The 27,957-nt window shown below is 38.7% G+C and overlaps 1 protein-coding gene and 1 long non-coding RNA gene across 10 annotated transcripts in view; one reads left to right on the top strand and one right to left on the bottom strand.

Annotated features, from left to right (window-relative positions):
• KCNIP4 (potassium voltage-gated channel interacting protein 4) overlaps positions 1-27,957 on the bottom strand; it is a 1,211,383-nt gene that overhangs the window by 557,396 nt on the left and 626,030 nt on the right. For 2 of the 8 annotated variants that reach the window (XM_050791123.1, XM_050791120.1), the window contains exon 1: positions 493-1,035. The exons of the other annotated variants lie outside the window; for them this stretch is intronic. In XM_050791123.1, coding sequence (XP_050647080.1) covers positions 493-592 — 100 coding nt within the window. In that variant the 5' untranslated portion in view covers positions 593-1,035. Of the gene's footprint in view, positions 1-492; positions 1,036-27,957 lie in introns of those variants that run through there. 8 annotated transcript variants of the gene reach the window in all.
• LOC126954997 (uncharacterized) overlaps positions 1,166-27,957 on the top strand; it is a 56,417-nt gene continuing 29,625 nt past the window's right edge. The window contains exons 1-2 of one of the 2 annotated variants that reach the window (XR_007725782.1): positions 1,166-1,253; positions 12,000-12,064. This is a non-coding gene — a long non-coding RNA (uncharacterized LOC126954997). Of the gene's footprint in view, positions 1,254-11,970; positions 12,065-27,957 lie in introns of both variants that reach the window. The other variant, XR_007725784.1, reaches the window with a different exon arrangement.

Below are 27,957 nucleotides of genomic sequence, written 5' to 3'. Positions count from 1 at the left end.
CTTCTCCAGATGACCTTATGAAAAGCCTGCCATTCTCAGGCTCCAACCTTAGACCAGAAGAAATTATGTCTCTTTATTTCCATTTGATCAATGCATTTGTATAGCAAGAAATGAGTGATCTCACAATATACCCAAATAAAATTTGCCGATACAATAAAAGGAGATATTAGATAACCGAACATTATTACGGACTAAATACTCTCAAAACAAGCAGGTAGATCCGTTATAAACCCTTAACTACTTCAGTTTTTGTTCTGACATTTTTGATCCAAAGTGTTTCTCCTAGTTTTAACATCCTCTTGTGAAAACATTACTGCAACTTACAAAAGTTTATTTCATTAATCTTTGCTACCCTGAAAAACCTGGCTTCCTTCATGTCCATCCCAGAGTAACATTTCTCTGATCTCATTTCAGGTGCCTCCTACATTCATCTAAGACATTTTCATTGCAAAACAGAGAATTTTCAGAAGTCACTAAAAAGCACTCCCTTACCTTCTAAACCTGCTTCAATCAGCCCAAACTGTTCCAATAATTTAACAAAAAGCACAATGACGATCAGAACTGCTATCATTTCAAGCCCTTCCAAGTTCATGGTCAGCTAGGTCATGGTCCGACCACAGCCACTGAGAAGTGCTCCTCTGCCTGGCTTTCTTTGTAAAGCCATTAAACTACATTAAGAAGGCTACTGCTAGAGAAAGGGGAGGAGGAGAGCGTATGAGAGAGAGAGAGAGAGAGAGAGAGAGAGAGAGAGAGAGAGAGAGAGAGAGAAGAGAGAGAAGGGAAAGGAGGCGAGATGGAGATGGAGAGGCTGAGAAAAAGGGCGTGAGAGAGAGAAAATGCATTCATCCTGTCTGCTGTAGCAGAGGCCAGAAGTGGCAGCCGGATAAAGTCGGGCCTGTCGGAATTATCGGCTTCCTCGTTATCACTCTTGCACAGAGAGACAGCCACGCATCAAGTCGCGCTCAGATCACCCGAGGACCCACGAGGTCACCAGGAACATCCCGAGGAAACGTGAGGCCCGCCGCGGCGGAGATGGCTCTGCGCCCCGGGACTCCGCGCGCCCGCGCCGCCGCCACCAGTGGCTTTGTTGGGCCGGCCAGTTGCCTTGGAAACAAGAGAACCTAAGCAAGGGCTGGACTCCCGCTGCAGACAGGGAGCAGAGCACCGCACCTTGAAATACGGAGAAAAACCTGACAACGCTGAGAGGTGGAGTGACAACTTGCATTCAGCTGTTTCAGAAACATTGTTGACCAGTAAGGAAAATCCAAATGTGTATTTTGTCCCAACTAGCTGAGTGCAGATTGAAACGAGGCTTAACGGAGTCCTTCAATGTTGACTTTCTTTTCCATGAGTCACCTTATCCGAAAGCTCAGTCACTGAGAACTAATATTCTGGTTTGAGTAGTAACTATCATATCTTTTCGAAGCATGGGAATAATAAACGAATAAGTATTCATCATGTTTGCATAGTATTTGAGTTTAACAGCTACCTCCTATGCACTACCTCATACCATTCAATACACCAAAATATATACAGTATTTAATGTGTTCCTTCTATCCTTTACAAATAATGATTTAAGTAAATTTGGAAACAGGAAAAGTTTGAGAATAAAAATAAAATCAAAAAAAAAAAAAGCTGAAGCTTTTGTCTCTCTCTTGCACAACTATTTCATCTTTCTCTTTCCTCCTAACACTGCCCAAATAGATTAGCTCCACAATGAAATACAGAATTTAAAAAAAAATACAAGAGAGGGAAAGCATCTTAGAAAGCCAATTCAAGTCTCCTATTTCATAGATGAACAAGCTGAGGACCGAAGAGTGCAAAAGAGATGAGGCAAAGGCAGAGCAGGATAGAATGAAGGCATCCTTCACTGGGGGTTGATTTTTGAGGCAGTGGAGTATAAGTTCAGAATATGAACTCCAGGGACAGACCACTGGGATCTCTTACTAGCTGTGTGACCTTAGGTAAGTTACTTAACATCTCTGTGTTTTAATGTCCTCATCCATAAAGAGAGGCATAATAGCACCTAGCTCATCACTCTTTAGAGGGAATTAATGAGTGACACTTTTAGAAAAGAGTGAGTGCTCAATCACTACCACCTCGGGTGTTTTTCACAAGTGTCTCCATGCTCTGCTCAGACTTTGTTAGGTTGCCAGAGGAATCAATCTGGAGGAAGTGCAGTCCTCCTCTTATCATTCTCTTAATCAGAAACCTTCCATGGCTCCCTATTTGCCTGCAGAACAAAGTTGAAGCTCCTTTGAAGAGCATGCTGGTCTCTCCATGATCCGGTACCTCCTTCAGGATTGCACCTCAGTGGTCTTACTCCTGTCAATACATTCTGCCTGACAGTTCAGCTTCCTTCGCCCAAACTCATTCTGGGCTTTTCCATTTCCAGGACTTTGCTCAAACCGCTCTATCTATTTAGAAAAACATTTCTACACCATCTCTGCCTGTCAAGTTCTTAAAACTCTTTCATGGAAACTTCAACCAGAATTGGATCAAATCTCTCTTTTTTTGTGTGTTTTTAATGGTACTTTTCCTACTTATGATGTATTATATGATAGCCATATGGGTATACATTCTCTCCATTAAAGGGTAAGCTGCCAGAGGGCAGAAATCACGCCTTGCTAATCTAGATAGTCCCTACTGTGCCTCCATGGAGGGCACTTCTTACTTACTAGATGTTTGCTGGATAATAAAAGTCATCAGTGATTAGGTGATTACTACACACCAGATGCTTTAATGCATTGCTCCTTCCTAGACATTCTAAAAGTAGGGATGACGATTGGCAGGTGAAACACTAGCCTCAGAGAATCTAAGTGGCAGGCTCAAGGTCATACAGCTGGCGAATGATGGAACCAAGCTTCAAATTCTGATTTGTTTAATGCAAAACCAATTACTTCGTCCCATTATCCAACAGGGCTTTAAATGAATTAAAAATCCAAATATTGGCACAAGTGCTTATCAGCACAGGGGTGAAGGTTACACCCAAAATGATCCCCCAAACTGTTTTGTGACATTCTTTTTTATTTTTTATTTTGAAAGAGAGAGACAAGGTTTTGCTCTGTAACCCAGGCTTGAGAGCAGCGGCGTGATCACAGCTCACTGCAGACTTAACCTCCAGAGCTCAAATGATCTTCCTGTCTCAGCCTCCCAAAGTGCTGGGACTACAAGCATGAGCTACCACATCTGGCTGACATACTGTTTTATCCACTAATTCCAGTAACTTTGGAACATCAAAAGCATCCAAACTAGTAGTTAATTAAACTCAAGGATCTTTCTTCCTCCTCATTCACAGGATTAATATTACTTAAACACACCCCACCTTGGAACTCGAAAGGGAGTTCTGTTTTTCTAGTACAGTGAACTCTGCAGAGCCCTTCAGCTTGCCTTATCTATGAATGTCCATAGTCAAGCCCTTTGTGTTCACATTTAAAGTTCATGACCTGGGGCTGAGAAACATATGTAGGCAGGAACTTTTTTTTTCTTTTCTTTTTTTTTTTTTTTTTTTTTTTGAGACAGTGTTTCGCTCTTGTTGCCCAGGCTGGAGTACAATGGTGCAATCTCAGCTCACTGCAATCTCCACCTCCCGGGTTCAAGCAATTCTCCTGCCTCAGCCTCCTGAGTAGCTGGGATTACAGGCATGCACCACCACACCCAGCTAATTTTGTATTTTTAGTAGAGACAGGGTTTCTCCATGTTGGCCAGGCTGGTCTCGAACTCCTGAGCTCAGGTGATCTGCCTGCCTCAGACCCCCAAAATGCTGGGATTACAGGCATGAGCTACCGTGCCCAGCCGGCAGGAACTGTTGAAGAGCATCAGAGTGAGAGTCCTTCTACTCAGTCTGGATATCACAATTATGGGTTCCTTTGCTGTTATGTTGTTCTTCCCAAGGCCTGAGGGTTTTTCTTTTTAAATTTTTACCTCATTAGCTCAGGCCTTTGTCCTTGCATTTCCCTCTCTTGCAGTGTTTATCCCCGTATCTTCCCGTGAATAAGTGACTTGACTTAGGTCTTGGTTCCAAAATTCCTATCACAGAAAGGCTCTTTCTAACCACACTATACAGAAAAACCTCCCTCACCTGGCCCTGGAGTCACTACCCTCTGAACCAGTGTTATTTTCCTCCAAAGCATTGTCACCACCTAGCATGTATATTTGTTTATTAAGTGTCTCCTGCCAGAATTGTTACAATATAAACTCCTACCTATGAGGGTAGAGATTTTTGTCTGTCTTCTTCAATATAACATCCTCAATTGCAGAGTGGTGCCCGATGAATAAGAGAGAGTGAGTGGTTGTTGAATGAATAATCTGATTGATATTCTCACCTAAAAAGCTACCTGCTCTCTCCCTGATCTGGCAGAACCCAATTTCCTGTTACCAGGGTGCCTCCTCTGCCTGTGGACCCTGAGAGATTTCCGTGCTTTTTTTTTCTTAGGAAGTCCTATTCCTACTGCTTCTTTTAAAGGTGAGCCAAGAGCACTGCATGCTCAAACATATTGGTTGTGCTCTATCTTCAGCATTTAATGTGAGTGTGATTTGTGGTTCCTGCCCATGTGAACAATGAAAGCAATGTAAGGAAGGCAGCCAAGAAGGTTGCCCTGCCCAAAATATCTTAAAATCGCTGGTATGGATGATAAGTACCTTGGATAGCATCCACTCGCATCCCTTCATTTTCAGCTAAAAGAACACTGCAATCTAAATAAGTAAAGTTACTTAACTATATATGCAACTCTTACCTTCAAGTCGCAGCGAGGATTCAAACTAAAATATTAATCCAATATATTTTCTTCCTGTAGGGCACTGAATTCCCTTTTAAATGAGAAATATTAAGAGTGCCCAACAGAAAGAGGAAACCTAAATACTGGCTCCAAATCTTTGTCCTCATTTGGATTGCTTGAACTCGCTATACTTCGGTTTGCTGGTCATCAAAATGGGGCTAATATCCCTCCTTCAGGGAAGTGTTGTGAGGATTAGGTGCAATAATATTTGTAAATGATACTTAATCTTCGTGGAGCATATATGTATTCAAGCAGTGGGCCTAACACATAGACTCGTCCATTCTTAAAACCCCTCTTTGAGGAAGGGAGGGGTTTATATTTCCATCTTATGGATGAGGAAACAAAGGTTTGTGAAGGACTAGTCAATTATCCCATGTCCCAAAGCATCTGAAGCCAGTGGGGCTGATGGTCATCACATTTCCCATGTGTCTCATGTAACAGTGGCCAGGGATACCCAAAGCATTCAATGAAACAAACATCACTGGCATAAGTAACCCAACACTCAATTGTGACTTTTTAAAAGATTTCTCGCCCTTTCTGCATGAATATTAGATACAAGAAAGGTCTGTGCCCCTGTCGTGTGTGTGTGTGTGTGTGTGTGTTTGTGTGTGTGTAGCAGATAAGTATGAAGTGGTAGTGAGAGAAAAGGGATACTGTTTGTGAGTTTGCCAACATTTTCTTCTCTGCAATGCATTCTCACGTAACTACTGAGGAGGGTGCGAGGCTGTTTCAGGTGCTTCCGTTTAAAGAAGTTCCTTCAAAACAATGTTGGGGAGTCCTTCAGCTCAGGCTCTACTGCTGCATGAAGGTTATCTCTTACCTGTCCCCAGAAAAATGAACGTGCTTAATTAGAGACACTCTTACTTTTGCACTTCAGAGCATATCCCTAAAGTGCAGTTTATTCAAAATCACCAGTTACTCACAGTAATGAACCCATTTCTGCTTTGATTCCAGCAATATGGCTTTTGGAACAAAAATAATGTTTTTTAAAAAATGAAAGATGAGTCTGCCCTTTGATGAACTGAGGCAGGGAACAGAGGGATTTTGGCACGTTATGTCTTTCTAGATTCCAGGCTGGGAAGGCATTAAAGAGAGGAGGAGAAAGGGGGCAAACTTTCTCTACGTTTTCACCACAGTGGTTGGCCTTCTCAAAACCTAGCTTTCATTCAGTTTGTTTCTGATTGTTTATCTTCCATTCAGTCGTTAAAGGTGTGATCCAGGTACTATATAAGCCAATATGAGTAATAAAAAGATGAATACCTGTTTTTCCATGAGCTGATTGTTAAGCATTGCATATCTGTACAAAATATCACTTGTAGCCCATAAATATATCTATATACCCACAAAATTTAAAAATTTTTAAAAATCCTTAGTCTTCACTGCTTAAAATCTATTAAAAATAAAATTTAGATAATAGCTCATATGTGTGTAGAATAATCACTATTTGACAGACTAGCATACTGAGTACTTTATATGGATTATTCCACTGTATCCTCTGTAAACCATAGGAGGCAGCTACTAATACTATCTCCATTTTGCAAGGGGAAGTTAAGGAATGGAGGCCTCATTGGATTATACCGGGAAATATCCAGCTCAGGACTAAAACCCAAGTCTGACTCCAGAGATCAAGAGATAATATTTTAGATGCCATTGAAAACACCTGAAATTTGAAGTAGCACCTGGTAAAAGCCTTTAGGAAAGTATGGAAAGTACCATGAGATCAGGGAAAGCTGACAGGCTTTAATGGTAGTGGAAGGTAGGGGAATAGAACCAAGGTCAGCTTTATAGAGACCACGTTGGGCTCGTACAATGTAGATATTAGGTGGTATTTTTTTTTTTCATAGCAAAGGCAATGTATATTACATATTACATGACCAATGGAGAAGAAAACTAGTGTTGCCAGAGATTTCTTTCTTTTTCTTTTCTTTTTTTTAGACAAGGCCTTGCTTTTTCACCTAGGATGGAATGCAGTGGCCCGATCTCAGCTCACTGCAACTTCCGCGGCCTCCCAGGTTCAAGCAATTCTCCTGTCTCAGCCTCCCGAGTAGCTGGGAGTACAGGCGCACATCACCACAACCAGCTAATTTTTGTAATTTTGGTAGAGATGGGGTTTCACTATCTCTAGGGCTACGCTGGTCTTGAACTCCTGACCTCACGTGATCTGTCCACCTCCACCTCCCAAAGTGCTGGGACTACTGGTATGAGCCACCACACCCAGCCTTGCCAGAGAATTTACCCAGAGCCAGAAAGAACAGTCAAAGCCTGTCTCAAATCACTTGCCCAGGTGTTCCTGGGAAGTTTCTGCCCCTCATTTTTCAGACCGTCTCCCATTCTGGTGCGCAAAATCAGCGTCAGCGACCTGCCTCTAACTTACTCTCTTCCTCTGGCAGTTACTTGATCCAAGAGAAGCCTGGCTGAATCTTATGACTGAGTGAATAGAAAGCAAATTTGGCCCCTCAAAATGAACTGAAAGAAAATGAGGAGAAGGCAAAGGCATTACATGAGAAATGTCTTTCTTTTTTCTTTTTTTCTTTTTCTTTTTCTTTTCTTTTTTTTTTTTTGAGACGGAGTCTCGCACTGTTGCCCAGGCTGGAGTGCAGTGGCACATTTCAGCTGCAAGCTCTGCCTCTGAGGTTCATGCCATTTTCCTGCTCGGACTCCCGAGTAGCTGGGACCACAGGCACGTGCACCACATTGGCTAATTTTTTTGTATTTTAATAGAGACGGGGCTTCACCATGTTAGCCAGGATGGTCTGGATCGCCTAACCTGGTGATCTGCCCACCTCGGCCTCCCAAAGTGCTGGGATTACAGGAGTGAGCCACTGTGCCTGGCCTGAGAAATGTATTTCAATAATAATGTGAAAAGACAATGAGCTGCATTTATGGCAGAGGGAGTACAATGCAGAAGTTAAGAGTATGCTTGGGTTTAAATCCTCGCTTTGTTTCTTTAGAGCCTTGTGACTTTGGGCAAACTGCTGAGATGAGTCATATAAAGCAATTAGAACAGAGACTGTCACCGTATAAATGCTCAATAAATAATAGCTATTATTGTTATTTATTGAGCTCTTGCTACAAATCAAGTACTGTTCTAATTGAATTATCTTAACATGTCCATATAACAAACTCAATGAGCCAATTACTATTATTATTCCTAGCCATTGTATGGATAAGAAGGACTAGGGCATCTGCAATTAAGGTGGAATTCTAAAGAAAACACATTGCTTATACCCACCCATGAGGTTGACCACCATTTTCACCACGAGTAATATAGGAAGAAATTATAAACTTATAATGGCTTGGCTTTTAAATTGTTCTTGAAAACGGTGGAAATCCCCTGTCACCCCAGCACTTTGGGAGGCTGAGGCGGGCAGATCACAAGGTCAAGAGATCAAGACCATCCTGGCCAACCCATCTCTACTAAAAATACAAAAATTAACTGGGTGTGGTGGCGGGTGCCTGTAGTCCCAGCTACTTGGGAGGCTGAGGCAGGAGAATCGCTTGAACCCGGGAGGCGGAGCTTGCAGTGAGCCGAGATCATACCACTGCACTCCAGCCTGGCATCAGAGTGAGACTCCATCTCAAAAAAAAAAAAAAAAAAGGAAATCTAGGTATCCTTTCTGGAAACAAAAAATGTAAACAGCCTGAAAATAACTGTCTTGAACATTGATATTTGAGGACATCTTTGTCACTTTCCATTCTGAAATATTCCACAAGATGAACAGATGCAGTGAGGTGTTGGCATGATATCAGGCTACAGACTCTAATCAAATTCAAGTGGGGTTTCAAAGGGTCCTATCATCATTTCCTTGAGGAAATCCACCTTCAAGGGCATATTTGCTTCATAAGTCTCATCAGCCCCATGATCCATGAATCACACGCTAGCTAGTTCTAGACTAGTCTAGTCTTGTTTGGTCTAGTTCCATGAGTAGACAATATCCTCAATGAAGGATCAACACCACACCCAGACTTTACCACCCATCCTTGTCCTAAGAATGGATAGCAAACACAAACTGCTCAGTGGGTAAAGGTAGTTAAATGGAGGAACAATAGACAGTGACTCAAAGAACTCATTTGAGCTGTACATTACCGCATTCTTAAAGGGCTGAAGACAAATGGGAGGAAAGGAATTGGTAGCAAGAGTGGCCAGCACTGGCGAAAGAGAACAGAGAACTAAGCTGTTATACATACATATTGACTCGTGGTGCTCAAAGTGTTATGTGCATCAGCATTAACTACAAATCTCCCTAAAAGGAATCCTCAGACCTTTCCCAGAGATTCTAATTTCATAGGTCTTAGGTAGAAACCCTGGATCTCCATTTTTGTCAAAAGTTCTAATGATTCTAATGCAGGATTTCTCTGGACCACACTGTGAGAAACACTGCATTAATCTGCTCAAACACCCTCACCCATGTAAGGAACACATTCTCCCAGCTCATCAAAACTAGCTGAGAGTCACACATTTTACAAACTTGACAGGGATAAGAATAGAGGGGGTTCCTTCGGTTTCTCAGACTTCTCCATAAAGTTTTTTCTTCGAATAAAAGTAAGGCATTTTAAACAGATTGGGAATAGACACAAGTTTCTACTCCATATTTAAATGTTTTTTTGTTTTTATTCAGGTGATTCATTTCCTGCATTCATGACAACTTTCTCTCATCAGTGAGCTTTAGATACAAACTTTAGTACAGATAGAGGAGGGCTGTGAAGCATCCCACAGTTTTCTGCATTGCTTTATAACCTAGCTCCCATCTTTGATCTGTCCCTGGAGAATCCCTCTTTCAGCTCCAAATGTAATCACTTAAATGAAGGGCAGAACTGATGTGCAGCCATCTTAATAGCCAGGCTAAGTGAAGTAAATAGAATTGATGGATACAAATGTTCGGAAGTGTGAGGCTGATTTAGATAAAGTAGATATTTCAGTTTGAGAGCTAATAAAAAGCAAAACAGCAGCCACATGGAGCCCTTTCCCATTACTCCCTGGGGCTAATCTTTATCTAAATCAATACTATAAAAGTAACAAAAGACACAAAGTTGTCTGATGCATAATTCATTTATTATGAAACCATGTAAGATGCAAATAATTGAAACAGGATTATTTATGTGATCATTAAACCCAGGGGTAATTTCAACAGATTTTTAGCTCTGCTTAATAAAAATCTTAGTTGTGAATATATATTTAGCCAAATATCATTCCAAATATTGTCTCCTCCAACAAATTATTCCTCATTACAGCTGACATGTTGTACTTCCTCACTGTAATAGAGTATAAATAATTTTTTATTCTATTATTTTATTGTACCAAAGAAACATAAAATGTAAAAAGCAATGTACAACAATCTCCTTGACAATTATTCATACTTATATGCTGTAGTTCAATTACTAACAATTCTAACTGAATCACTTGTTAATAACTTTGATTTTAAACAGAAATATTTCATATAAAATACCTATGGTAACCAAGTTATACTAGAATCGAATTATGAATACTAATTAAGTATATATTTGTAAAACACACAGGACATGCCATTAGTAGGACCACACTGAAAAGAAAAATTATCCTCAATGCAATGTAATGTAACCTATTAAATAATACACAGTGGCCTCAAAGAATTAAAGATTAGTTTTTATGGATAACTGAGGGCACGCTATGTTAAATTTATTACGCACAGAGCCATGAGCAGACTAAAACTCTTTTGAAGGGTCATCAAAACAAGCCAGTCAATCATGACCTGCTGGTTTGATAACTCAGGGTGGCACCTGTCTGAACTCTGATATTGTTTCCTAGTTTCTACTGCTACATAGCACATAATCACAAACTGAATGACTTAGAACAACACAGATTTATTATTTCACAGTTTCTGTGGATAAGGAGTCTGGGTATGGGTTAGCAGAGTGTTCTGTTCAGGCTTAAATCAAGGTGTAGGCTTGGGCTGTGATCATACCTGAACCTCTGTGTCCTCTTCTAAGATGACAGTTTATTGAAAGGATTAATTTCCTTGTAGTTTTATGACTGAGTTACCCTGTTTTCTTGCTAGCTGTTGGACAGGGACCATTCTCATCTCCTAGACATTGCTCTTGGTGCCATGTTCTGTCTGAAATGTGGTAGGATGCTCTTTCAATGCTAGCACGAAATGTCTTTCTTCCATGCTTCAAATTTCTCTGACCTCTTTTCAGGGCTTGGCTGATTAGGTCAGGCTCACTTGGGATTGTGTCCCTTTGGATTAACTCAAAGTCAACGGATTAGAACCTTAGTTATGGCTACAAAATCTTTTCACCCATATAGGGTACCAAAATTGTGGTAGTGATATCCCATCATAGTCACAAATCCAACTCACACTCAAAGTAAAGGGATTATATAGGGTGTGTACATCAGGGTCATTTTAAGTGTGCAATCTTGAGGACTATTTTAGAATTCTGCCTACCACAACAGGTTTCTGCTCTAACTGCTGAGTGGCATGCTAGGTGTTCCATGGTTGTGGGAGGCTGAAGGATATTTTTTTTTATCTCACGCATTTTTCAAACTATATCTGGGGGGAGGCTCAGCATAGAACTACTGGACATTTGGCCACTGAATGCACAGAAGCCAATAGTAAGATGTAAAGTCCTAGAGTGTAGGCTGTCTATTAACAAGTCATGGTAACAAGGAAAGGAGAATGGCCAGAAAATGCCAATTCTAAACTCTGGCTGCCTACTATGGTTAGACTATATGTTGAATAGCTGGCTTCATCCACTGATGTGTATAAGGCAGACAGAACTGTCTAGAAAACGATGAAGAGTACCATATTTGGGACCTTAACACTATAGCTTGAGGTTCCATTTCTTTTAGAACAGATTCTTCTTGTATTTATAGTTTTATTTTTATTTTTCCTGCTTCCTGCTGCAATAGCTGCTCTGGTCTGGCTATGTTTCCACTATAGTTATAGCTGATCTTATGATCTATTCACTTCCTCAAGGTAGATCACAGTGAAATACTGCCTGGACACAAATCCTAACTGGATACATCACTGACTACACACACAGCTTTGCGTAAATACCATCTCTCAGCCTCAGTTACATTACCTATACAACACAGATAGTAGTAATATCTTAGAGTTGTTAAGTTGAAATACAGTTGACCCTTGAAAGACATAGGTTAGAGCCCCACAGACCAACTTACACAGAATTCTTTCTGTCTCTGCCACCCCTGAGACAGCAAGACCAACTTCTCTTCCTCCTCCTCAGCCTACTCAATGTGAAGATGACGAAGATGAAAGCTTTTATGACAATCTACTTCCACTTAATAAATGGTAAGTATAGTCTCTCTTCTTTATGATTTTCTTAATGTTTTCTTTTTACTAGCTTGCTTTATTGTAAGAATTCAGCATATAATACATATACAATATATGTGTTAATCAACTGTAATCAGTCAGGCCTCTCATCAACAGTAGGCTATTAATACCTCAATTTTTGGACAGTTAAAAGTTATACACAGATTTTCAACTGTGGGGTGCCAGTGTCCATACCTCTGCATTATTTAAATGTCAACTGTCCTTAAAATACGTCAAGCTCCCAGATAGTACCAAATCAACATTAAATAAATACTATTGCTATTGTCATAATTAGTACAAGGTGGGTGTTATGGCTATTTTGTTCCCAAGGTATACCCAGAATCTAGGGCCATGTCTGAGTTATGGCATCCACTCAACATATGACTTGTCATAATTCTGTTAAGCCTCTCTTCCCTTCTGATCTACCCACTGTATACTTTGTCATCAAAGTGAAAGGAACATGTAATTCCCCAGCTTTGATCTTCAGTGGTATTTTGCTGATACGTTTCATTTTGCAGAATGAAATCCGAAAGTCATGGCAAGGCATTCAAAAGCCCTACCAACTTCCCAAGGAACTCTCCATCCTCATATCCTGACAGCCTGTGCTCACACTCTGTGTTCAGGTCATGAGAAACTACTGCTATAACCCACATACCAGGGTGATTCCTCCAACTACTTCCTTTCCTTCTGAGAAGTTCTTATCCATTATTTAATAATAAGCTTAAATCCTTCCACTTGGGTGGAGTCTTTCATGAGTCCATCTTCCAAAGACAAGATTAACCCCTTCTTCTCTCTGTTTTGTACCTATGTTCAACTATGATCCTTTCAAGATTTATGAGCAGGTTGACATACTATGTCCTGTACAAAACTATGAATCCTGGGGAGGAGGGGCCATATCTGATCTATGTTTCTCTCCTCACTACTTATCCATGTGCCTGAAATATATTAGTTGATCAGTAAATGTTGCAGTAAATGAAGGAGGAATGGAAAGGAAAAAAAAGAAAAAAATGAATGGAATGCTATCTGGAGGGTAAAGGAAGATCTAAGTAAAAAGCATAACCCTCCAACAAAAGTCACCATGCCTAGAATTCAACCATTAAAGATTTAATTTTTCACATTAAGCAGTCCAGGTGTCCTGAAAATAACTCAAATGGTAGAAAACTTTCATCATTAACACCATGGTATAACAGATTTTCATTTGTCACCTTTGTGCATGAAAAGCGAGACCACTGGCAACCTGGGAACTTGAAGCTGGTTGGCACTAATGTGTGAAACCTATGTTGAGAGTCAGTTTGATAGCAAGTACAGAAGCTTAACCACAAAAGAGCTAGCTAGTTGAAGTGGAAAATCCAGAGTTATTTTAAGACAATGCAGAACATTCCAGGACAATCCAGCGAATCATCAGTGTGCTAAATGATGCTCCTTCCTCCTGTTTTTTTTTTTCTATATTAACTGTTTACTGCATTGAACATTGAAATTCATTGTCTCGAAATAATTATTGACTTGCTACCACCCTACTGATTGATACAGCCTGCCCCATTATTAAACCAAGTTTACAGAAGTCAGCTTCTGTGCTGGGAATAACTGGCTTAGGGTTTTGTAATATATATTCCATTTCTTTAGGTACCCTTAAATGCCCGGCATAGTATTCTCAAAGATAACATCAGTTTGTTCTTATGAGCTGCTCTGGCCTTCACATTTCTTAGGTAGCCATTCAAGAGATACTTACAAGATGGTTTAGTGTTCCTGTGGGATATAAATGCTTGTCATTAGCAAAGGGAAAACTTGGCATCTGGTATGGAGTATCAGGTATTTCAAATAGTTTTTATAGTATCCTGGATTTGATCAGACTCTCAACTTACATGCCAACTATCCCCTTTTCATATTTTAAATCCTTAATGATTTTAACATAAAGTCAATCAGCACATTTTGATTAATGAACATACAAATCATTTTTATTAACAAATATGAAATTGTTAAAATATGCTTACTATTTTGTGTCCAAAAAACATCTTTAATCATTTCTACATCGGTCTCTATTTTGAGAATAAAAGGTAACAATTTATGGAGGAAATCAAATGAGCAAATATCTATTTAAATAAACCAAGGATTTTTCGAGGAGTTGTTTGTTAACAATGTTGACAACCTGGTAAACAAGCAAACACTAACTCCTGTTATACATATAAGGTGACAATGTGTGACTATAAAGAATAGAAAGTGTGCATATTTACCGAGAAATCATTGAGAAGCTATATTATGGTTACAATGGTGCTGTCCTTGCAGAAACATTTTGGAGATCCTCTTTTGAGAACTGATATGGTTTGGCTGTGCCCTCACCCAAATCTCATCTTCAATTCCCACGTGTTGTGGGAGGAACCCGGTAGGAGGTAATTGAATCATGGGAGAAGGTTCTTCCCATGCTTTTCTCATGATAGTAAGTCCCAGGAGATTTGATGGTTTTAAAAACGGGAGTCTTCCTGCACAAGCTCTCTTCTCATCTGCTGCCATGTGAGACGTGTCTTTTACCTTCCACCATGATTGTGAGGCCTCCCCAGCCATGTGGAGCTGTAAGTCCAATAAACCTCTTTATTTTGTAAATTGCCCAGTCTGGGATATGTCTTTACCAGCAGCGTGAAAACAGACTAATACAGGAACTGTCTTTAAATCCGATTTATAAATCATCCTTCCCTGCCTGCTCTAGCTGACACCTGGTTGCCCTCAGGCTCAAACTTTCCAAACCTCTTCAAATCACATTTTGATGATCATTGCTTTACTTCTTGTAAACAGCTTTACCAAAGACGGAGACATTTAAAAAAAGGCGGGTAAAATGACACACAAGCAACTCAGCTATTCTCATTAGCTCATGTAAAGGTTTGCTAGGGAAAAAGATTGAAATTAATGGTTAGAATAAGCCTTTTGTGTTATCATCAAATTTCAATTATGTACAATCCTTGCTTACATTATCTGGAATAATTGGAAGTTCACAGCATCATTGTGAGTCAAAGCAATCCTAATAATTAATTTCTTGCTACTGAAGGTAGAAAGAACTTCTACAGTTCTACTCTATTTGGAAAAGGTATCATAGATTCACTATTCACTTAAGCCACTGACTTTGAATGTTTGAAATGGGATTTTGAAAAGGTCATTTTTATATATATTTTATCAGTTATTTGCTTTTATACTTTTTGAGAGTTATGCATTGTGTATATAAGTACTGTGCCACTACTGTACCAGCAAATAGTGGAAGTGAAAATGACACACTACTTGTGTTTTTTTCTTCCTAAAATCCTGGGGTTTTTGGAGTGCTTTTTGGTATGTGTCTTATTAACTGCAACTTTATACATGAACTTAGGATTCATTTGTTAAAGAGGATGAGCATGAAGAAAAGCTTATTTTTCTCTTCATGAGTGTAATCCTGCAATTTTACAAGGTTAGTAAACACCCTCGTGCGTTTATATTTTTCTTGGGCATTAGAAACATGAAGAGTCTTTCAATGAGAAACTGAAAGGGAATTATATTTAGGCTATAAACAAGCTGTGAAAAAAAAACTCAACATTATCCCTCCTGTTAAAAATTTTAAATGCTAGAATTTTACTGAATTGATAATGGTTGTACACACCTGTGAAGAACGAGGAACAACTCTAAGCTAATGATCTATCGGGGCAATTTAAAGAGAGAACTTATGAAATAAGTTGGAGAAAAATATGCTAAAATACATTCAAGGAGGTACAAATTCTAGCCAGGTACTTAGGGCCCGTTCTATTCACAGGCAGAGGAAAATGGAAAATATAAATCTAAAGGGATCCAAGACCTGTCTGCTTCCCAGGGTCTACCAGGCACTGCTTGATCATGCTGGCTTTGCTTACAGCTTTGATCATTTGGTTGCAATTGACAGGGACTTGGACAAATCATATCTGCAGTCAGAATAGACTTAAGGAATAACAAATCAACAGACACATGCTATACATGAAGTGAACCTTGCCTGCAGCCTTTTGTGAACTTATGCTGCAGTTCTTATAACTAGTTTTCCCCTAATGTCTAAATCCATAGTTTACTCCTAGTACCTGCCTCACAATTACCCGCATACTTTTCTTAGAAACTCTTCTAATGCCACCGTCACTCTGCATCTCTGGAGGCTGCCTTCTCCTGGATGTTCCACTTTTATATATGTCTAGGCCCATGACATCTTGCTGAATTCCTCAGAAATTTGAATCACCTAGTAGCCTGTGAAATATGTATGCACACTGGATAGTCCTCCCCTTGTGAAGGTGAACTTCTTTCTACCTATAGTCAAGTCCATCCAATATATTCTCCTGACCACCCTACACAGATGCACACAAGACACACACACAGATCCACACATACATCAGTCAAAAACTTTTCCACAACAATCAGCTAAGTTCCACTAAAACAGAATCCTTTAGGGTTTGTTTTTGTTTTTCAAAACTGGTTGTGTTCCACTAATGGATAGCAAAATCAACTTGATGAGTTCATGATTAGCAGTATGGAATAAAAAAGAACAGGATAGAATCGGTGAGTGTTTTGCAAGTAGAAAAGGCATTATTTTGTGAAATCCTTTTCAGTTATATTTGTGTTTTTCTGTATGTTCCTGGTTATAATAAAAAAATGTACTTCTTACTGTAGTTCATTATCAGAAAAGTTTTCTAAACCATGTATTAGAGCGCTTGGAGAGAAAAGCATCATTTCTACAGTTAACCTTATTGAAATCGTAAATTTGTGATCTGAAATGGATTACGCATTAAATCAGTACTTCATTACAGACACAACAGCAAACACAATTTCATCTGATAAGCAAGTTATCTTCAAGGAAGCAGATAAGCAGAGTTGGGAGGGAACAGGCATTTAAATAATTACATTTTGATGGCACGATGAGGAAACAATCTCTGTGATTGAATGGTTTACCAATTTAGGTGTTCCGGTCTGAAGGTGCCTGGCTAAGTAGAGGCTAGCATACTTGGGCACCCGGAAACTTGAAAGAGTGAGTCAAGGAAACTATGGAGAAGGGTTTGGCATAGGTGAGCTCCAAGTGTATAATCATTCTATTGCTAATAAATTGTGTTGGGTAGAACTGGTGAAGAACGATGGTGAGATCTTACATTTGTCTACGTGTTTGCATTTTTTAAAGCATTTTTATACCTACTATATTGTTTTAGTGAGGCATCTTAGATGCAAAATGTAAGGTGGTGCTCATTCTCAGGATTGTGCAAGTGTCTTGTGAGCTTTGCTTGCCTGGCCCCAGTCTAGGTCCTGTACATGAGATATGACAGTATTGATTCCTAGGCCGGAAGCAGTGGCTCATGCCTGTAATCTCAGCACTTTGGGAGGCCAAGGAGGGTGAATCACTTGAGGCCAGGAATTTGAGACCAGCCTGGCCAATGTGGTGAAGCCGTGTCTGTAATAAAGAGACAAAAATTAGCTGGGCATGGTGGTGTATGCCTGTAATCCCAGATACTCTGGAGGCTGAGGCAGGAAAATTGCTTGAACTCGAGAGATTGCAACGAACTGAGATGGTGCCATTGTACTCTAGCCTGAGCAACAGAGCGAGACTTTGTCTCAAAAAAAAAAAAAAAGAGGCAAGTTAGTCATACAGAATTTAAGCTGGAAGTTCATGAATTGTGGTAAATCTGAGTTTAAACTTTGGCCTCCTGAGTTCTGGAAAAAATGCATTTTTTTTTTTTTTTCTTTTTGAGACGGAGTCTCGCTCTGTCGCCCAGGCTGGAGTGCAGTGGCCAGATCTCGGCTCACTGCAAGCTCCGCCTCCCAGGTTCACGCCATTCTCCCGCCTCAGCCTCCCGAGTAGCTGGGACTACAGGCGCCCGCCACCTCGCCCGGCTAGGTTTTTTTTTTTGTATTTTTTAGTAGAGACGGGGTTTCACCATGTTAGCCAGGATGGTCTCGATCTCCTGACCTCGTGATCCGCCCGTCTCGGCCTCCCAAAGTGCTGGGATTACAGGCTTGAGCCACCGCGCCCGGCCGAAAAAATGCATTTTTTCATCTACTTCAAAAGACTTCAGTAAGAACTTATTCTGCTTATATTTGCAAAGTAATGAACTGGCAAGATAAAGAGGCATACTATAGTTATTTATTATGAAATGTTTGTTCAGAATGAAAGAATGGCAACATGCAGTCAGCAAGGTTTCAGCCTTGAATCCCACATTTAGTTTGAGGCACTTTCATTCCAGAAAGACACAGACAAATTAAAAACCATTTAGAGAATGATAAAAAGATGAGTAGGGAAAAGAAAAGTTTGATTTATGAGGCTAGATTAAAGGAGATAAATGCCTATTACATGGCTAAGTGACAACCAGGGAGTGTAAGAATCTACAAACATCGGGAGGATGTAAATACAGGTAATAGAGAAGACTTCTAAGTGTGCTACAAGATAGAACTAGTAAGAAAAATGGAATAAAATATTAAACTGTAGACAAGATGAACAGGGCTTTTGGCAAAAGGATTCATTAAGCGAGTAGCAATACAACATGGAAGATGGAGGGGTAGGAGGAGGAGGAAGAGGGAGAAGAAGGGAGAAGAATAAAAAGAACAGGAGTAAGAGGAAGAAGAAAATGAAGGAAGAAAGAAGGGAGGAGGAAGGGAAGAAAGAATGTGAAGAGAGAGAAGGAAGAAGGAAGGCAGGAGGGAGGGAGTGGGAGAAGTGGCGAGGGAGGGGAGAAAGAAAAGGAAGGGAGGGAAGGGAAAGCAAGGGAAAAGAAGGGAAGGGAAGGGAGAAGGAAGGGAGAAAAGGAGATAAGGAAAAAAGAGGAAGGAAAGGAAGAAAAGAAGGAAAGAAGGAAGGAAGGACAGAGGGAAGGAAGGAAGGGAGGGAGGGAGAAAAGGAGGAAAGGAGAAAAAGAAGAAGGGAAGGAAGGGAAGGAAGAAACGAGAAAGGAAGGAAGAAAGGATAGAGGGAGGGAGGAAGGGACAGAGGGAAGAAAGGAAGGAGGGAAGGAAGGAAGGAAAGGAAGGAGGGAGGAAGAAAAGGAGGGAAGGGAAAAAAGAAGAAGGGAAGGAAGAAAGGAGAAAGGAAGGAAGAAAGGAAGGAGGGAGGGACAGAGGGAGGGAGGGAAGGAAGGAAGGAGGGAGGGAGGGAGAGACAAAGGGAAGAATGGAAGGGATGGGGAGGAAGGAAGGAGGCAGGGAGAAAAGGAGGGAAGGAGGAAAAGAAGGGAAGGAAGGGAAGGAAGAAAGGAGAAAGGAAGGAAGAAAGAAAGGATGGATGGAGGGAGGAAGGGACAGAGGGAAGAAAGGAAGGAGGGAAGGAAGGAAGAGGAAAGAAGGAAGAGGAAGGAAGGAAGAGGAAGGAAGGAAGGGGAAAGGAAAGGAAAGGAAGGAGGGAAGAAGAAAAGGAGGGAAAGAGAAAAAGAGGGAGGGAAGGAAGAAAGGAGAAAGGAAGGAAGGAAAGGGAAGGGAAGGGAAGGGAAAGGAAGGAAGGATGGAAATGAGGAACTATGTTTTGTTCCACTGTACTTAACAGAAAATATAAGAAATAGATTTCTGGCAGTTCTAAGCAGAATGAACATCTTCCCAGAAACCTGAGCCAGCTGAGGAGATGGTATCAACACCCAACCTCAGAGGAGAAGGCCGCCACTAAATCAGAAGGAGACAGTAATGAGGAGCTGAAGTGGGCTTGCAAAGCCATTACTCCTATTAAGTCCAGGGCTTGTGCACAGGCTACCTGCCAACTTTTGGCTAGCCTACAATGCATAACAGTTACTGTAATTGAAACTGAATTATAATACTGCCCTGGCACACATTCTCCCCTAAAAATACAACACATAATAATGCTGTTAAAATAAGGACATCTGGAAAATAACCTAGAGTCCCATTGTTTGTAGCTGGCACCTGCCTTCTAAAGGAGTCCTTCGTGCTTCCTTCTTCTGCTGTATAAATGGTGACATGGTGAAAAGGGGCACTTCATTTAAGTGAATCAGAAGTTTAATGTTTGTTGAGAAGCAACAAGATACCAAACACTATACCACTCCTGTTTTTGTTAAATAACCTTCTATGTGATTGAGATTCATATCCCTGTCACAAGATTAAAAATCTGGTGTCAAAGAAGTAATACATTCTCAATCACTTAAAAGATAAGAGAAATAACCAGAAACAGAATTCTTGTCCGCTTGTCCTTGTCCTCAAAATATTTCCATTATATCTAACAGCAGCTTGCCCAACACATAACATTTAGTAAATGTTCAATTAATATGTGCATAATTGTGCAGAATTAAATTAAAGGGATTTGATGGTGTAACTGAAATCTAAAAAGAATCCCTAATGACTTCTGGTGATGAATTGATGAAGTGTTGCCAAATTTTCACCAAATGTTGAAGTATGTGGTCAATTGTGACCACATTGAGAAATGGCATCTCTTTTGTAAGAACATTATATATATGGAATATATGAGATATGTATGCAGGCATGTGGTGTGAAATAATCACATTAGGGTAAATGAGATATCTCTAACCTCAAGCTTTTATCCTTTCTTTGTGTTACGTACAATTCAATTACGCTCTTAGTCATTTCAAAATGTACAAATTAGTGTTGACTGTAGCCACCCTGTTGTGCTATCAAATACTAGACCTTATTCACTCTATAGAACGATATTATGGTATCTATTAACCATCCCTATTCTCCCCAGCCCCAGTACCCTTCTTGGACTCTTGTAAGCATTATTCTACTCTGTATCTTCATGAGTTAAATTGTTTTAATTTTTAACTCCCACAATTATATGTGAACATTCGAAGTTTGTCTTTCTGTGCCTGGCTTATTTCACTTAACGTAATGACCTCCAGTGTCATCCATGTTGTTGCAAATGAGAGGATCTCATTCATTTTTATGGCAGAATAGTACTCCATTGTGTTAATGTACCACATTTCCTTTATCCATTTGTCTTTTGATGGACACATAGGTAGCTTCCATATCTTGGATATTGTGAATAGTGCTGCGAAAAAGATGGGAGTGTAGATATCTCTTTGATATACTATTATAACTTCCTTTCCTAGCAGTGGATCATATGGTAGCTCTAGTTTTAGTGTAGTTTTTTTTTTTTTTTTTTTTTAGGAATCATCAAACTGTTCTCCATAGGGGTTGTACTAATTTACATTCCCACCAATAGCGTTCCCTTTTCTCCATATCCTTGCCAGCATTTGTTATTGAATGTCTTTTAGATAAAAACCATTTTAACTGGGGTGAGACGATATCTCATTGTAGTTTTGATTTGCATTTCTCTGATGACCAGTGACGCTGAGCACCTTTTCATGTATCTGTTTGGTAATTATACCTCTTCTTTTGAGAAATGTCTACTCAAATCTTTTGCCCACTTTTAAGGTGAATTATCAAATTTTTTTCCTACGGAGTTGTTTGAGCTCCTTATATATTCTGATTATTAATCCTTTGTCTGATGCAGAGTTTGCAAGTACTTTTCCCCATTCTGTAGGATGTCTTTTCACCTGGTTGATTGTTTTCTTTGCTGTGCAGAAACATTTTAATTTGATATGACCCCATTTGTCCATTTTTGCTTTCATTGTCTGTGTTTGTGGGATATTCCACAAGAAATCTTTGCCTGTTCTAATGTCCTGGAAATTTTTCTCAATATTTTATCTTAGTAGTTTCATAGTTTGAAGTCTGAGATTTAAGCATTTAATCCATTTTTATTTGATTGCTGTATATGGTGTGAGATAGAGGTCTAGTTCCATTTTTCTGCATATGGAGGTCCAGCTTTCTCAGCACCATTTATGGAAGAGGCTCTCCTTTCATCAATGTATGTTCTTGGACCCTTTGTCAAAAAATGAATTCAGTGGAGATGTATAAGTTTGTTTCTGGGTTCTCTTTTCTGTTCCATTGCTCTATCTGTCTGTTTTTATGCCAGTACTTTACTGTTTTTATTACTATAGCTCTGAAGTATAATTTACAGTCAGGTAATGTGATTCCTCCAGTTTTATTATTATTTTTTTTTTCCTCACAATTGCTTTGGCTATTCTGGGTCTTTTCTAGTTCCACATAAATTTTAGGATAGTTTTTTCTATGTCTGTGAAGATTTCCATTAGTTATTTTGATAGGAAGTGCATCAAATCCATGGATCACTTTAAGTAGTATGGACATTTTAATAATATTGATTTTTTCCAATCCATGAACATGGAATATATTTCAATTTTTTAATGTTCTCTTCAATTTCTTGCATCAGTGTTTTATGGTTTTCATTGTAGAGATCTTTCACTTCCTTGGTTAATTCCTAGGTTAATTCCTAGGTATTTTATTTTATTTGCAACTATTGTTAATGGGATTATTTTCTGGATTTCTTTTTCAGATTGCTCACTGTTGACATATAGAAATACTATGGATTTTTATATTGATTTTGTATCCTGCAACTCACATAATGAGTTTGGAAGTATTACCTCCTCCTAATTTTTCAGAATAGTTTGAGTAGGCCTGTTGTTAATTCTTCTTTAAATGTTTGATAGAATTCAGTAGTGAAGTCAGTGGGTACTGGGTTTTCTTCTCAAAGACTTTTTATTACCTCTTTGATCTTGGTACTTGTGATTGGCCTGTTCAGGTTTTGAATTTCTTTGTGGTTCAATCTAGTAGGATGTATGTGTCTATGAACTTACCCGCTTATTTTAGGTTTTCCAATTTATTGGTATATAGTTGCTCATAGTAGCCTCTAGTGATCCTTTGAATTTCTGAAGCACCAGTTATAATGACTCATTTTTCATCTCTGATTTTATTTATTCGAATTTCTCTCTTTTTTGCTTCACTAGTCCAGCTAAAGTTCTGCCAATTTTATTTATGTTTTCAAGAAACAAACTTTATGTTTCATTGATATTTTGTATTGTTTTCTTTGTTTCCATTTATTTTATTTCTGCTTTGATCTTTATTACTTCTTTTCTTGTACTAACTTTGGGTTTGGTTTGCTCTTGTTTTTCTAGCTCTTTAAGATGTGTTGTTAGATTGTTTATTTGAAATTTTTCTACTTTCTTGATGTGGGCACTTATAGCCATAAATTTTCCTCTTAAGACTGATTTTGCTATATTTCATAGGTTTTTACATGTTGTGTTTTCACTATCATTTGTTTCAAGAAAATTTTTAAATTTCCTTCTTAATTTCTTTATTGACACACCGGTCATTCAGAAGGCTGTTGCTTAATTTCTATGTGTTTGTATGGTTTCCAAAATACCTCTTGTTACTGATTTTTAGTTTTATTCTATTGTGGTAAAAGAAGATACTTGATATAATTTCAATTGTTTTGAATTTTTACAGATGTACTTTGTGGCCTAACATATGGTCTATCCTTGATAATCTATGTGCTTAGAAGAAGAATGTGTATTCTGCAGCTGGTGGAGATAATGTTCTGTAAATATCCAAGGTTCATTTAGTCTATGGCAGATTAAGTTTGATGTTTCTTTGTTGATTTTCTGTCTAGATGATCAGTCCAATGTTAAATTGAGTGTTGAAGTCTCCAGCTATTACATTATTGTATTGGGGCATATCTGCCATTTTAGCTCTAATAACAGTTGCTTTATATATCTGGGTGCTCTAGAGTTGTATATATATACACACACGTATTTGTTATGTTCCCTTCCTGAATTGATCTCTTTATCATTATATAATGACCTTCTTTGTTCTTTTTATAGTTTTTGTCTTGAAATCTATTTTGTCTAAGTATAGCTAATTCTGCTCTTTTTTGGTTTCCATTTGCATGAAACATCTTTTTATGTTCCTTTTTTTCTGTCTGTGTGTATCTTTACAGGTGAAGTGTGTTTCTTGTAGACAACAGATCACTGGGTCTTGTTTTGTTTTGTTTTAATCCAGTTGGCTACTCTGTCTTTTGATTAGATAATTTAATCAATTTACATTCAATGTTATCATTGATAAGTAGAGACTTACCCCTGCCATTTTGTTATGTGTTTTCTGGTTGTTTTTTTTTTTTTTTTTTTTTTTTTGGTTTTCTCTTCCTTTTTCCCTTCCTTTCTGTCTTTTTTTTTAGTGAAAGTGTTTTTCTCTGGTGGTATGTTTTAATTTCTTGCTTTTAATTTTTAGTGTTTCTGTTGTAAGTTTTTTGATTGAGGTTACCATGAGACTTGCAAATAATACCTTATAAGGTGTTATTTTAAACTTGTTAACACTAATTGCATAAGCAAACAGGCAAAGAGAAAACTAATACAAATTACGTATTTTAATTCCGCCTCTTTTAAAACTTTTTGTTGTTTTTACTTATATCATATGGTATTGTGTCTTAAAAAGTTGCTGCAGTTATATTATTTGATAGGTTTATCCTTTAGTGCTTTTACTCAATATATGAGTAGTTTACACATGATTACAGTGATATAATATTCTGTGTTCTTAATCTTTTTCTGTGCACTTACTATTACCAGTGACTTTGTAACTTCACATGATATTTTCTCATTAACATACTTTTCTTTCAGATTGAAGAACTCCCTTTAGCCTTTCTTATATGACATGTGTGGTGTTGACAACATTCCTCAGTTTTTGTTTTTCTGGGAAGGTCTTTATTTTTCCTTCATGATTGAAAGGTATTTTCACCAGATTTGCTATTCTGGGATAAATTTCCTTCAACACTTTAAACATGTCATGCCAATATCTCCTGTCTTGTAAGGTTTCCACTGAGAAGTCTGATGCCATACATATTGGAGATCTATTGTATGTTATTTGTTTCTGTTCTCTTGTTGCTTTTAGAATCCTTTCTTTATCCTTGACCATTGGGAGTTTGATTATTAAATGTTTTGAAGTAGTGTTATTTGAGTGAATTCTGCTTGATGTTCTATAAGCTTCTTGTACTTGAATAATATCTTTTTCTAGTTTGGGAAGTCCTCTGTTATTATCCATTTGAATCAAATTTCTACCTGTAGCTCTCTCTGTATCTCCTCTTTAAGGCCAATAACTCAGATTTGCCCTTTTGAGGCTATTTTCCAGATCACATAGGCATGCTGTGTTCTTTTTAAATTCTTTTTGATTTTTTTGTCCTATGACTGAATATTTTCAAATAGCCTGTGTTCAAGCTCACTAATTCTTTCCTCTGCTTAATCAATTCTGCTGTTAAGAAAGTCTGATGCATTCTTTAGTATGTCAATTGCATTTTTCAACTCAACTTGAATTTCTGCTTGATTCTAGTTAATTATTTCAATATCTTTGTTAAATTTATCTAATAGAGTTCTGAATTCCTTCTCTGGGTTATCTTGAATTAAGTTGTGTTTCCTCAAGAAAGCTATCTTGAAATGGTCATCTGAAAGGACACATAACTCTCTCTTTCCAGTATTGGTAACTGGTGCCTTATTTAGTTTGTTTAGTGAGGTCACGTTTTCTTTGATGGTCTTGATTCATTTCTGTCTGGGCATTCAACAGTTAGGTATTTCTTGTAGTCTCTGCAGTTGGCTTGTTTGTACCTGTCCTTCAGGGAAAGGATTTCAAGGTATTCAAAGAGACCTTGGTGTTGTGATCTAAGTTTTTGGTCACTGCAGCCATATCTGCATTAGGGGGCATCCCAAGTCCAGTAATACTGTGGCTTTTGCAGATTCATGGAGGTACTGCCTTGGTGGTCTCAGATAATTTCTGGAAGAATTCTCTGGATTACCAGGTAGAGGCTCTTCTTCTCTTCCCTTAACTTTCTCTGAAGCAAACAGAGTCACTCTTTGTGTGCTGAGCTGCCTGGAGCTGGGGGTGGAGTGACACAAGCACCTCTGTGGCTACCATCAGTTAGACTTTACTGAGTCAGACCCAAGGACAGTACAGCACTGGTGCCATATTTAGTTTGCCCAAGGCCCACAGTAACCACTGCCTGGCTACCCATCTGTGTTCACTCATTTCTTTAGGGCTCCATAATCAATCAGCCTGTGGCAAGTCCAGCTAGGCTTGTTTCCTTCCCTTCAGAGTGGCAAGTTCCACTGGTCCCAGGCAGGTCCAGAAATGACATCCAGGAGCCAGGGCCTGGAGTCAGAAACTTCAGGAATCTACCTGGTGCTCTATTCTACTATGGCTGAGCTGGCACTCAAGTCACAAAACAAAGCCCTTCCTACTCTTCTCTGTCCTTTCCACAAGCAGAGGGGTCTCTTCCCTAGGCCCCAGGCCCATGGTGAGTACCATCTGGCTACCCCAGATGTTCACTCAAGGCCCCAGGGCACTTCAGTCACCTTGTGGTAAATGCTGCTGGGCCATGACTCTCCATTTAGGGTAGTGGGCTCTAGCCCAGTGCATGTCCAGAAATGAAAAAACTGCATCTTTTGAGGGCAAAGTATCTTTGCCTTCTTTGGTATTTAAGTTATCACAAATATATACTAGGCTTCCTCAGTCTTGCAAAAGCAAAAAATAAACCTAACATCTGAATAATTTCAATAAGTTCTAAGTCTGTGTAAAACAACGCACATAATAATGACTTTATGCCTTCTATGATAGTATGCTGACTGATAAATAATACTGACAACTAATATATAGCATTTAATTATCTACGATATTAAAAAATACTGTTTTGTATACTCCCAAGAGGATACTGAAAAACATACATAGTTTCCATACTTACTGAACTTATGACTACACTGGCAGGCAAGATATAAATGCATGAAAATATAATAATAATCAAGTTTTAAGTATCTATTTGAGATTTTCTTTTCAATAGATTTTACTCTACTAATATTTATGGCATACCTACTATGCATCAGAACTTGTGTTAGGTATCAGTATACAAGAAAGAACACAATAAGGTTATTTCTTTCAAGAACTCCACCATCTAGAGGGGTAAGAAAACTTTCAAACACACAGTTCCATAACAGCATCATTAGCAGTATAGAGAAAGGTATATGGTGCTATGGAATGCAGATTAGGAAAGGCTTAATTCTGCTGACAGTGGGTCTGAAGGTTTATCAAGGAAGGCTTCCCAAAGGAGGTGAGACTCACATTAGGTCTCGAAGAATGAGAGTTTTCCAGGCCAAAAAGGAAGAGCACTCCGAGAAGGGGGAATACTGTATACAAGGCCGTGCAGGTAGAGAGATTATCAAAGAGGGTCACAGACTGGGATAATTGTGATAAGCATTATTAGCCAAATGACTTATTCAATAGGGAAGATGATATAAAAACAACCTAAGAATGTCAATTTCACATTTTTTCAGGTCTGCCAGCTTGTCAATAGAAATTGAGATGAGCTCCAAGGCCTGCTTAAGTAGAATCTTAACACTGCAACTAACATTATTAACAAGTTTCCCCTTCATTAGTGTAGAAGAACTCATTAAAAAACACTGTATTGAGACTTCATAGGCAAAAGCATACCTTCCTCTTTAGGCTAGTATATCTAATTATATGAGGACTGCTATTAACATTAAATAAATCATCTAATAGATAATTTAAATGTGCAGTAGTGTTCAAGAGCAAATCTACTTTTTGAAAAGTAATCATAATTGCAGCAGAGGCATCATGGAATATTTGATTAGTACAACGCTAAGGAATGAGAATCATTTCTTATAAATGTACAATTAAAGAAGTGGTCAATTATAGCATAAATTGATCAGCATGTATATGATACAAAAATGTGTTAACCTGAATAAGTTTAGACTATCAGAACTACCATTGTGAAGTATTCCTTTGAAGCACTGACTCTAAAGAACACAGTGGAATCAAAGTTATAAGAACTATAGACAATAACATTTATAGTTACAGAATTCTGATTATATGAATCCCAGGAATTAAATGTTGCACCATCCACTTTCACACAAAAACAAACTGGATAAACGAGTGACAACATTCATTTTGCCTGTTTACAAAAAAGCTTTATGTATTAATTCTTTCAATAAGAAAATAAATAATTTTGTATTTAATCCTATTTGAATTTAATTGAAACCTTATAGAGCATTCCG

Source organism: Macaca thibetana, chromosome 5 (assembly GCF_024542745.1).
Source record: "Macaca thibetana thibetana isolate TM-01 chromosome 5, ASM2454274v1, whole genome shotgun sequence".
In the NCBI taxonomy this organism is placed as follows: domain Eukaryota; kingdom Metazoa; phylum Chordata; class Mammalia; order Primates; family Cercopithecidae; genus Macaca; species Macaca thibetana.
Note: the sequence above shows the minus strand (reverse complement) of the source record. Positions and strands in the feature narration are given on the sequence as shown.